The 12045-nt window shown below is 62.1% G+C and overlaps 1 protein-coding gene across 1 annotated transcript in view; it reads right to left on the reverse strand.

The window, feature by feature from the left end:
* The window catches only part of ITPKB (inositol-trisphosphate 3-kinase B), a 90734-nt gene that overhangs the window by 3200 nt on the left and 75489 nt on the right, over nucleotides 1-12045 (reverse strand). Inside the window, exons 3-7 of the mRNA XM_081824427.1 lie at nucleotides 10282-10381; nucleotides 8837-9050; nucleotides 5064-5268; nucleotides 3724-3825; nucleotides 2154-2225 (exon numbers count right to left, since the gene is read on the reverse strand). Of these exons, the coding sequence (XP_081680553.1) occupies nucleotides 2154-2225; nucleotides 3724-3825; nucleotides 5064-5268; nucleotides 8837-9050; nucleotides 10282-10381 (693 nt within the window). The remainder of the gene's footprint in view (nucleotides 1-2153; nucleotides 2226-3723; nucleotides 3826-5063; nucleotides 5269-8836; nucleotides 9051-10281; nucleotides 10382-12045) is intronic.

The raw sequence follows: 12045 nt of genomic DNA on the forward strand, positions 1-12045 counted from the left end.
GGAGCCCCCACAGCCCACCCCACCGCAGCCGGAGTGTATCCAGGGCATGCCCGCCCGGGATGGGGGGTGTGAAGCCCAGAGCTCAAAGCTCCATCCTGTATGGCAAAGCCCACCCAGGGTGGCTGACCAGGGGGCAGAGGATGCCGGCCACCAGGACAGCCACTGCCTTCCGTGTGGGCAGCGGCACGGAGGACATCTAGGATGGCAGACCCCCACCCCCCAGCTCTGGCCTGCACACTTTCCACTATTTCAGACTACCGCTAAACCCTGGGCCTCACCGTGCCCCTCCTTCACCCTGATGGACCTGCCCAAATGCACACACAGGCCCCCACCCAAGAGGGTGGCAGGGAGGGCCAGACCACCCCCATTCCAGCAGCACAACCCAGGCAAAGCCTGCGCAGACAGGCCCGGCAGGGCTTCTGGGGCTGGTCCCTGCCTACGCCCCTGCTCCGAGGACCACGGGCGCCAAGGAGCCCTCCCCCACTCCGGGCCAGCTCAGAGCAATTGCACGGAGTAAGGTGCTCTCCCAAATATGAACACATCCCCCAAACCCTCCCCTAGGGTGGGACTGGAGAAAATAAGGGGGTACGGGGAGAGGGTTTGGGGTCCTTATAGCTCCCAGGGCCCCAGGCAGGACAGGGAAGAGCTCCTGGAAATGCTGAACCCAGAGAGGAGCTTCCTCTTCCCAGATGGAAAATGGCAGAAGCCCCAGCTCTTTCTAGACTGAAGCTTTCAAATGAGACTCCAGAAGGAGTAAAGCAAAAACAATCTTCCAGAAATAACAGCAAAGGTGCAGAAGAAGAAAAGGCATATGTTCGAGACAAAGCCTGGGCTGCCGACCGGGGGCGGTGCGGTCCATGGGGCAGGTCCTGGGGCTCTGAGGCCCACGGATAGCCTGTGCCCTCTGGAGCATGCAGGCAGGCTGGGGGCGGTGGGGAAAGGAGGCTCCAGCAGGCTGCACAAAGACCTTTTATTGAGCTAGGAATCCAAACGCCCTGGGTGGGGCGGAGGGCTTGCACACCCTGGGCCTCAGTGTGGAGGAGGAGAGGAAAGGGCATCCTGGGAATGGCTAGGCCAGGGGCAGCTGCTCAGGGCAGAGCCCGCCCCGTCTGCCCTCTGGGCACCACAGTCCCCCCTCACGGGCAGTCCTATCCAGGCAGCTGTCAGAGCCACCCCGTGGGACAGGTGCATCCTTGACCAAGGGACCAGTTAGGGATAAAATCCCAGGGCAAGCCAGGCTGTGTGCCCAGAGGCGGGGCCAGCCGTGTCACCTGCTCAAAGATGCCGTGAGGCCTAGCAGGGCCTGGCCCACCCCCCTCTGGGGAAGCTCCCTCTGCCTGGGGTCCTGGGACCACCCGTTTCTTGTTCCTCCTGCTGCCCTCACTGCCCCCTCTGTGTGTCGGGCTCAGGCTCAGGCTCCCTCCGTACAAGAGCCCGAGAGGGGCTGCTTTCTGGAAGGAGCTGCAAGCCTGCAGGGAGCACAGGATCCCTGCTTCACATGCACCTGGCCACGGCAGTACCGTTTCTGGGAGTAGCATGCAGGGGTGTGCGCACGTATACACATGTGCACGCATGCTCCAGGGGCTGGGGGCCCTGGACTCTCTGACATCAGGATCCTACAGACCCCCCAGGGAAACTGCTGACAATTCCCAAACCTCTCTCGGGTGTCTGGGTTGCCTGCCCGCTGCCCCTGCAGACAAACAGGTGCAAAAGCAAGAACAGGTGGAACGTTCCAGCCCTGCTCCAAGAGTGGTGCCTAAGACGGGCCAGCCCCTTCAGAAGGTCTTGGGTGGTGATGGGTAGCTCTGCCCTAAGACCCAGAAGCGTGTGGGACAGAAGCTTCAGCTGCTGGGAGGGGGAGGGAGGAGTGGGATGAGGATGACCACAGCGCTCAGGCAGGACAGCCTGCGTGGTCATTCCAGGGAGCCTGGTGCAGATGCGTGCCGACGAGGCTCCTGCTGGCAGCGAGGGGCCTGATCCCGGGCGGGCTGCCTCTGGCTGCATGGTCCAAAAAGTGCCCCTCAGGCTTCCAGAACAAGCAGGTCTGGAAGTGTGGGAGGCGCGCTCACCACTCAGGTGGGCAGGCCCGAAGATCATGGCTGACTCCACAGAGCAAGGCTCTCTGCCCCAGAGAAGGAAAGCCCGGTATCTACCTCATGGCATTTGAAGAAGGGAGAAACTTCTAGGGTGGCACGGATGTCTTTCAGCCGGTCCCGGTAGGCGATCTGGGAACAGAAAATGGCCAGAGTTTTGTTTTTTTTTTTTTAAAGATTTTATTTATTTATTTGAGAAAGAATGAGAGAGAGAGAGCGAGAGCATGCACACATGAGAAGGGGGAGGGTCAGAAGGAGAAGCAGACTTCCTGCTGAGCAGGGAGCCCGATGCGGGACTCGACCCTGACACTCCAGGATCATGACCTGAGCCAAAGGCAGTCGCTTAAAAATGGCCAGAGTTTTAAACACTTGGGGGTGGGGTGGCTTTTAAGCCCCACGTGGCCCACTAGCATCGCTGGGTGTCAGAGCGCAAGAGACCTTACACCCTGAGGTTTTATTTTAACCTCCAGAACCAGGCGAGGCGGGCAGCTGGGCTCCTGGGGCCACGCTTCATCCACACCCCCCACCCCCGCACAGCCATGCAGCCCCTCCGAGCTCTCACACGAGGGTGAAGTTTATTCTGGAACACCAGCAGTGTGCCTCCAAACAGCCTGGTTGCCATGGTGTCTTCCAGAATACAAACCTCCATGCCCCTGACCTTCCAAAGGACAGAGGAAGTGGGGAAGCCACAAAGATCTCGGCCAGCGGCCTCTCCACAGAGGCCTCGGACAGGGATAGAGCTGTGCGGGCTCCCGGGGTGTCTGCTGTCCCCAGGGACCATGGGGAAGCCCGGTGCACGCAGGCTGCCACGGTCCCTCAATGCCCTTCTGCAGAACGTCGTGGCCCGGGGCTTGGCACCACGTGCTCTGGGGCGGGCACCACGAAGGAGCAGGTGACCCGGAAAACAGAGGGCTCGGGCCGTGGAAGAGCTTGGGGGTGCACCCCATGCCCGAAGCCTCCTTGCCAAGGGCTCAGGGAAGCCTACCCAGCCTGCAAAGGAGGGAGGGAGATCCAGCCAGCGAGGAGTCTGCTCAGAGAAAAGGCTGTACGTGTCCACCCCTGCTCAGAAGGAGCCTATCCCCAGGGGCTCCAGGGCCCATGTCCCCAGCGTGTCTGGGTCTGTCGCAGGGTGCCTTTCCCTAGGGGTACGGATACTCAGCACACCCTACCTCTGCCTGGAGGATCGAGGTCCTGACCGCAGAGGTCAGAGCCATCTGTCCAGCCTGTCTACTAGTGCAGTGGCCTGCGCATGAAATCCAGTTTGTGCTTTCCTAGCTGTGTCCTGGACCTCAGTTCCTCACCTGTCAAGTGCGGACAAGAACGTCTCCCTGCCCCAGAGGGCTCCCTGGGGATTTGCAGCGAGGCTATAGTGACAGCAATCCTCTCATGGGAGGGAACCGTCTCGGCACCGTGAGGGGACGCCAAGGCAGAGAGTGAGCCCACCAAGTGCCCCCATCTACCCTCGGATGGGGCTGGCGACCAAGTCACCTTCCTCTGTACCTGCCCAGTGGAAGTTTGGGGCCAGCGTGGGCACCGCGGCCCAGCTCGGTCTAGGGCTGGGCAAGCCTGGGGGTGCAACGGTGGTCCCTGTGCAGCTGGCCCCTTCTGGTGGGGGTTGGGGGTGACTCACCAGGATGTTGTGGTTCCCCTTAGTGAACTCTCTGAAGGCCTCGGTGACCTGCTCCCTCGTTTTGGTCTTCTTGAAGTCTCGGTTCACGGAGCCGTCTTCTTTCTGAGAAGGAGAACAACACCCGCCCAGGAGGGGTCAGCAGAGGGCCTGGGGACCGGCGGGGTGCTCACCGACCCAGCAGCCCAAGGAAGCCAGGCAGCTCGGGGGGGACCGTGGAGGCGTCATGGTCCCCATGTGCAGGACAAGGAGGCAGGTGCGTGCCCCATCCCAGGGAGGCTAGTCAGGTGGCAGCGCAGGTCAGGGGAGGCCTGGGGGTGTGGAGCCCAGGGACGGAAGAGCGGGGCTGTGGGCAGCAGGGGCCGAAGGCTTCCCCCAGGGCCTGGCCTTGGAACCCGAGTGCCCGGGGGACACTGCTGCTATCCAGACAGAAGAGAGGGGCCCCCTACCCCAAGGTCAGCTAGGTTCCCTTTGTAACGTAACATCTTTTATCATAGGTTTCCTGGAGACCAAGATATAATATTGCCTGCCTATCTCTTCCCTGGCCCACCTGGTGCAAGAGATTGCTCCAACTTCTTAATCTGGCACTATGTCTGTTCCAGGCTGTTCCAGGGAAGCGCATGGAGCTTAGCTCCCCCAGAAGGAGCTCTGTTCTTGGGGACAAAGGGTGAGTGAAGATGGCTCCATCAGGAGCCACCAAACTTGGGTCTGTGCGCCATCAGGCCGGAGGCTAGTTAACGCAATGCGCTTGCCTCTGAAAGGTTAAGCAGGATGCTGGGGTGGAGGGACAGCCAGGTGGACAGCCCATCTCGGGGGGGGGGGACCCTTTCCTGGAGCAGGGGAGGGGAGAGGCAGGTGAAGTGTTGGGGGAGGACGCTGGCCAGACAGTGAACAGAGGCGAGAACATGCAGCTGGAGAGGGAGAGGTAAGGAAATGGGGGATCGTTTCAAACAGATAAGGAGAGGAAAAGGAGCATTACAGGGAAGGGGACGAGCATGAAATTTCCAGCCAGTCTGAGGGCTGGATACAGAAAAATAAAAAAAAATGCTGGTTTCAGAGGACAGGGGAAGGTGAATGGCCTTCTCAGCCCAGAGCTCGAAAAGCAGCGGTGCCCAGGGGACTCTCTGCAGGGGTGCCCTGCCTTCAGCCCACTGGCAAGCTGGGGGCTCCCAGCCGTCCAACCCCGATGCAAGGGCTGGGCGGTGGGGCCCAGAGTGGGTCGAGGATAGAAACCCAACAACACTGCAAGGACCAGGGTCTGCGCATCCATGACCCCATGGGTGAATGTCAGAGCCTCCATCCCTTCCTCAGCTGGGAGCTGGCAGTCCGTGCACCTGGCCCACCTTGATGCCCTCGATCCTGAACCCGAGGGTGGCGGTGGAGCTGATGGTCTCCCTCCACTGCATGTACCGAGGCTTGGTCACAGCCCGCTGGGCCTTCTCCTCCTCGGTTGGGGCGTCAGGGTCTACCTCAATCATCTTCTGGTACATGTCCTTGCGGAGGCTGGGTTTCTTCCGGGCCTTGGTGAGCTCCTCCTCCAGGTAGGTCCTGTGTGGGAACAGGGGTGATGAGGACCACTGGCTGCACCACAGCTCCAGCCTTGCCCGAGGGCTGTACTCAGCTTAGCCAAGGCATGCTCACCCGGGATGGGCACACACTCCGCTCAGGCTGCAGAGAACAGGGCCACCTTGCGGATGGGGTACCCCACACCAGCATCACTGAGGAGGCCTGGCAGAGCCCAGGAGTCTCCCCCTTCCAGGAAGAGGCTCTCTCAGGAGGGGACATCTTGAGTACAAAGGCCAGGACCAGAAAGTGGCCTCTGAAGAGGCCACAGTGGGGGAGGGGGAAACCCATGACTGGGAGAGGGAGCCTGGGTGTCCCACGGCCACTGTTGTATTGCCCATGGGCCGGCTCAGCCTGCCTCGCCCAGCCCGTGCCTCCTCACAGCGGAGCCTCCAGCCCGAAGGGCCTGAGAAAGCGTGGCCAACGCTTGCTCACTGCCTGCCCTCCACACGAGCCAGCTGGGGTCCCCCGGAAACTGGCGGGGTAACGGGAGCAGGGGCAGACCGGCTGACTCCCTTGCTCCCATCGCCAGACTGAGGTGGGGAACCCACCCCTGCTGCACACACAGGCGAACGCAAACGCCCCCCTGCTCCCCAATCAAACCCCCGCTCCCCTGCCCCCGGCTCCATGGCTGCCTGCAAGCCTTCCTGAAACAGCAATCACAGCGCTGAGCTGCAACGGAGGAAAGTTCTCGGCGTGGGCCCCTCGTGGGTGGGAGCTGCCCACACGGTGGGCAGCTGTGACGGCGGCCCGCCCCCGGGGTCGTCCCGGGGCCTCGCTTGCCACTGCCCATCACACCAGCTCCAAGCTGCTGCGCTGGGACCCAGAACTGACTGCACGTCAACTCCTGAGCTCTTCCAAAGACAAGTTTTCAGAAACCATTGTATCAAACGTAAGAAAACACCAAATCCTCGGGTGTGAACACTGGCCTGGTCACTCAGAGCCTTCCGTTGTACTCGTGCGCAGCCCCCTGCACGCACGCGCACACAGCTCTCCCTCGCACGCACGCGCACACCCCCCACGCACGCGCGCACGCACACGCCCCCACACCGCTGGGCCTGCAGAGCCCGGTCGGCGATGGGGGAGGGGCGGTGACACGTGGAGGCGCGTCCGGCGGGCCTGTGCGTGCGTTCTGCGTGGCAGGGGCGGCCTGGCCCTCCCCAGTGCTCCGGAGGGCGCTGTGGGGGCCTGCGGGGTCGGTGGGTGGCTCGACTTCTGCAAAGAGCTTTTAGTAGCTCTTTAAACAGGAAACGGGCCTCAGCTTCCAGTCCCTTCTGACCGGGGCTTTCTCCAAAGCTGGCCTGCGATCCCTCCGGGGGGAGTAGCCCACCCTCTGGCAGAGGAAACGGTCAGCAGCCGGACAGTGGGGCCCGAGCTCCCCGACGCCGGCCCTGGAGGAACGCGACACCTCCAAGTACCACAGGGTCACATCTAAGAAAACTCCCCAGGGCCACGTGAGCCTGTGTCCGAGCAGCACCCCGGTCCCACGAGGCCCCTGGCTTAGGACACTACCGGTGCCCGTGCCACCCGGGCCGACGCTAGATTTGCTGATCAGCCTGCCCTCTTCTTCCCTGCGACAAGTCTCCACCCCTCATGCCCTGGACTCGGGCCTCCCCCTTCTGGCAAGCACAGGCCACACTCCAGGCATGGCCACCGACTGCTGGTCTTTGCTGGTCTTAGGGGAGGTTGTGAGGTCAAGCATTCTGGATGGACGGAGCTGGGGAGGCAGTGCAGTCCCCGCAGGGGCACAGGACCCCAAGGAGCCCCCTTGGGGCCTGGTCTGCAGGGCCTGGTCCAGACAAGGCTGGCTGGCCTGTCAGCCCAGCACAGCCCTGGGTCCCTCCCCTGTGGCATCTGTGACCCCTACTCGGACTGGGCCGTGACCTCTGCCTTGGGGTGGCAGGAATGCAGGGGAGCCCATCCCTGGCATGGTGAAGCAGAGAGAAGCTGGCGCGAGACCCCTTCTGGGGAGACCCACCCCTCCCCTCCACGCGGACTCCGGGCCCGGCCCACACCTGGGCTAAAACTGTTCCAGCCTCGAGGGTCACTCTGGGTCTCTCCCGAGAGCACCGGGGGGACAGAGCTGCAGGACCCAGCCTCAGGTGGAGGGGGCGCCTGCCCCCAGCAGCTTCCCGGGGAACAGACAGGCACACGGGGCAGCAGGACCCACTAGCCACATGTTCTTCCCTCAGGCTGTACTTTTTTTGGCCATGGTCAGAGTGAACACTCATCAGAATATTTATGTGTCTTCCCTTGAGAGGGCCCATCCTGGTATACCCTGGGAGGGCCTTCCAGGGACAGAAATAAAACTCTGGGGAAGAGCAGTGGCAAAGTGGTGGCTGGAAGGACATTGTTTCCTCTCGGTGGGCTGGAGTGGTGAGGGCCTTGGACAGAGGGAGGGAGGGGGTCAGGGACACACAATAGCCGAGTGGGACCGTACCTCCCCATCCCTTGGTCCCTTCCTGGGGACAACACAGAGGGGATGCAGCCCACGGGCCTGACTTAATGACAATCCCAGGAGGGGTGAGGGAAGGGAAACCGGCCTTCTCCCCCAGCCTCCATCTCTGTCACACACACATAGACACACAGACACACCCTTCTCTCTCATTCTCCTCTCTTAAGAAAGAAATCTGCTTACACCACCCAAAGCAAATACAGGCCCCAGCTCGGAGCTGCTTCCCAGGGCCCGGTCTTCCCGGCGAGCCGCGGGTGGGACGGAGGAGCCCGGCGTCTGCCTGTCCAGGCTGGGCCCCTGCAGCCGGTGGCTCCCCGAGGTGAGCGTGGCTCCCGGACACCATGTGGCCACAGCCCTGCCTGCAGGAGAGAAGGAGCTGCTCGGGGACCCCTGGGACCGAATGGTCCAAGTTTGAGAGGGATGAGAACACCACGCAGCCAAGACAGGGCCCAGGGTGGTGCAGGCGGCGGGGTTTCGGCTCCTCTCGGCCCGGAGCACCACCCTGTCTCCTCCTCGCCGCTCTTCCTTCTCCTTCCCTCCCCAGTCCTCTCCTGGCTTCTCTCCCTGGGCAGACACCAGGGGTTGGACCCGATTCCAAGCACAGGCCCACGCAGCCCCTTGTGGCCTCTACGCCTTACTCGGGGCCCCGGAGCACCCCATGTCCTCCAAGGGAGCAGCTCCTGGGCTCTCCCTCCCCTCAAAGGGCAGACGCAAGTCTCTGTTGGCAAACCAGCACGTTCCACTAATGGGCTTTCCCTTCCCATGGGTGGGGGCACAGGGGGCACTGAGAAGGGCCTCTACCCCTGCCTCCCTGTGCAGCCACCCCCTTGCTACTCCAAGCAATCCCCCCTGCCCAGAAAGGCAGTTCTCTGTGCCCTCCCCAGGGAGGCTCAGCACGGACCCAGGCCCTGTTTCCGGCCCCACAGGTATTGGCTCCAGAGAGGGGAGGAGGCTGTCAGGGGCAAAGCAGGGTCCCGTCCCCTCTGCACGTCATGTGACAGGACCGGGGTGGGAGGGGGTCCCAGTCGTCCCCCTGGACCCCCAAGCCTCCCCCGTACACACTGGACTTCGGGGCGGCCTCTGTGGGGCCTGGCTCACCTAACGCCCATCTTGCAGTCCATCACGCAGGGAGAGTCAAAGGCGGCCAGCAGGTCGTCCATCTGGTTGTAGCGCTCCCCGTCCTTCACCACGTCCCCGTGGTAGGCGGGTACAAAGGGCTTCAGCACGTCGGCCATCAGCCGGTCCAGGCAGCGCTGCTCAGACTCACAGTGCTTCTTCAGGATCCTGCCGTTGGCTGCCGCCTTGAAGCTCCCTGGGGGGCAAGGTGGGAGGCGGCCTTTGGTCCCTCTCCGGGGCCCGCCCTGCGCTGACCCCCCCCCCACTCCACAGCCCCCCCGGGAAGTCTCCCGGGGGGTGCCCCCCAGGTCCCCGCTTGTGGACCAAGCACTTTAGGGGGAGTGGATGCAGGTCCCGGTGTCCAGGCACGCTCACAGGCTGGTTCCCCGGCTTCCCCGACCACAGGCTCCTTGTCTGAAGGGAGAAGGCCTCCAGTGCTCACGGCTGGAGGGCCTGTGCTGTCCTACTGGTATTACCATTACCACCCCCAGCCCATCGTCCGTCCTGCTTCTCAGGTGTTGAAGGTGCCTCCAGTCTCCGGACAGGAGTCCTGGTAGGGCCGGCTTCAGTTTCAGGACAGGGACACTGGCTGAGAAGTGGGGGTCTGAGGCATAGCTCACCCGAGCACTGCTCTAGTCACACCTCCAGGAAAATATCTATTTAGGAAGGTGTCCGTCCAGGCGCCTCGGGCTGGGCCCAGGTTTCGGAGATACAGAGGAAATGTCAGACCCCGTGCTGGTCTGCGGTCATGAAGGTCAAGTCTGGGGCAGCCACCGAAACCTCCGCAGAGAACGATGCTCACCAAAGGGCCCCCACATGTGGACTGGCCGGCTCTCGGGCTCTGGCGTGACACGTCCCTCCACCCCTGTGGCTGGTGGGCACCCTGGCCACCTGCACCTAGGACCTTCCTTGGCTTGTGGGGTAACCTGCCTGCCTCTCCCCCCCCCCACCTACAGGCTCCTTTGGGACAGAGACCACGTTTCCAAGAATGTGGTGACCCCCAAGACCATGGTGATGCGGGGATAGAGTGGGCGCTCAGTGAAGTGCTGGGCGTGGCCCCTTTGTCCCAGCTGACCCATGGTGGGCTAGTGGCAGGACTGATGACGGCACAACTTTTATTGGGCTCAGCGGAAGAGAGGCAGAGGGGAAGAGAAAGATCGAATGTGACAGAGACGGGGGGGGGGGGCGCGTGTGTGTGTTTGAGGAAGGGGTGGCACGGGCCCTAGAGGGGGCAGCTGTGCTCAGGGCAATGCTGAGGCCACATAGGCATGTCTGGCTGAGACTGCAGACCCCGGGGTCTCAGAGAAGCTGTTCCAGATGCTCCCATCCCCAGGAGCATCCAGGGCCAGGCCCGCCCTGCCCGCATGCTGGGTGCCTCCCGAGGGAGCCAGTGGTCCGGCGGGAAGGTTGGGGGTGGGGTTCAGTACCTGCATGTCCTGCCAGCTGGATCCAGGGGTACTTCTTCTTGAAGGACATGACAAAGGGAGACCAGTGAACCATGTTTTTTATTTTCCTCCATGATTTGCTCTAGAAACAAGAAACAAAAAACTCTCCATTAGAAAGAGAATGAGTACTTTCCCGTTAGGATAAATTCAAAGCAAGGTAACTCCGTGCCGGCGGCCCCAGGATGAGAAGCGCCACGCCCATGGGGCAGGGGCCCTTGGCGGCTCCGAGGTCCTCACCCTCTGTCATCTACATGGCGGACGTACCGTCAGAGGGAGCTCGGCAAAACCTGTTGCTGAGCAGAGCGCCCAGATGCAAGGGGACCTTCAGGGCGAGGGTGTGACAGGTGCAGCGTGGAAGCGGGAGGGCACGTGTCTCCAGTCCAGTGCGGACCCCACCCCATGCCACCGCCCCACCAGGGAACGACTAAACCCACCCTGCATCCCTGCTACATGCCCCTCTGGGGCCTCAGTTTCCTCCTCTGCCCAGTGAGGGAGGGACAGCTGGTCCACCAGGCTCCTAGCACAGCGGGACCCTCAAGGGTTCTGGGAAATGACCCCGGCGTCCCAACAGCACTGGCCCCTCAGAGGCAGATGAGAGAGGGCCGGTGTCCCCTCACGCTGTACCCGTGGGTGTGGTGGCAGAGGTATTTCTTGCCTGCAAGGGGCTTGAAGAGAGACTTTGCAGGGAGTTCCCGGGGCGAGCACCCTCCACCCCACAGCTGGGGTGCACTCGGGGTGAGCGGGCCTGCAGCTCCCTCCTCTTCAATGTACTTCTCCTTAGGGAGTTTCTCAAGTAAGACCTGTGAGCGCATGCACACGTGTGTGTGTGTGCATACGTGTGCGTGTGTGCAGGTGCAGGTGCGCAGGAGGGGCTCCTTGCGCAGAAAGAACTGACATTGACTTAGCACCTTACTTTGGCTCTGCAAGAAGCATGCAGGGCCGTCACTGTCCCGTCCACGGGTAGAACGTGACCCTCAGAAGTCAGTGATGAATGAAGCTGGCACGCAAACCTCCATCCCATACGACTACCTTACAAAAATCCTCTTCTCCCCCAGCAGTACATGTTTCTCCAGAAACACACATCCCCACGTTAACTTTAGGACAGAATCAGAGACAGAGCGGGGAAGACCACGTGCCCCCAACACAGGCGTCCCTGGAGGTGGGTGGGAGCCCGCCCTGAGCAGCAAGCGGGTCCCTGGCCAGCAAAACCACAGCGCGAACCCACAGGGCTCCGGGGCTCCGCGCTGGGGGAAGGAGAAGCTAGCCCCTCTGCACAGGGGCAGGGGGCGGGGAGGAGGGGTCCCGCCTCCACTGGGGGGGCCTGTAGACGCAGCAGCTCCTTGTTCCCTGCCCACGGCCGTGTTCCCCAAGGACACAGGCCGCATCCTTGCAGAGGCTGCTGGCGCCCAAGGTGGATTCAAGGTTAAATCAGTCGCCCTGGGTTTTCGTTCTCTTCGCTGAGACTCAGCTGCTTCTGTCATCAGGCTTTCAAGTGAAAATCTGTTTAAGGAGAGGAATTCCTCCCTACTGAACCTGGCAGTCTTTCTCACTGTGCCAGAAACGCTCACCCTGCCACCAAGACCTAGTCTGTTCTTACGCCAGGCCATGTGACAAAAGGGCCGAGCCTCTACTGGCAAGGTTGTTTTTCTAGATCATTCTGACGGAGATCACCAAAGAAGCCTAAGGAAGGCCGAGGGGTGACTTATCTCAGCACCCAGAAGGCCGCACAAACAGCGCAGGGCGTGG

Source organism: Leptonychotes weddellii, chromosome 6, assembly GCF_054177405.1.
Source record: "Leptonychotes weddellii isolate Sample4059 chromosome 6, ASM5417740v2, whole genome shotgun sequence".
NCBI classification, from domain to species: domain Eukaryota; kingdom Metazoa; phylum Chordata; class Mammalia; order Carnivora; family Phocidae; genus Leptonychotes; species Leptonychotes weddellii.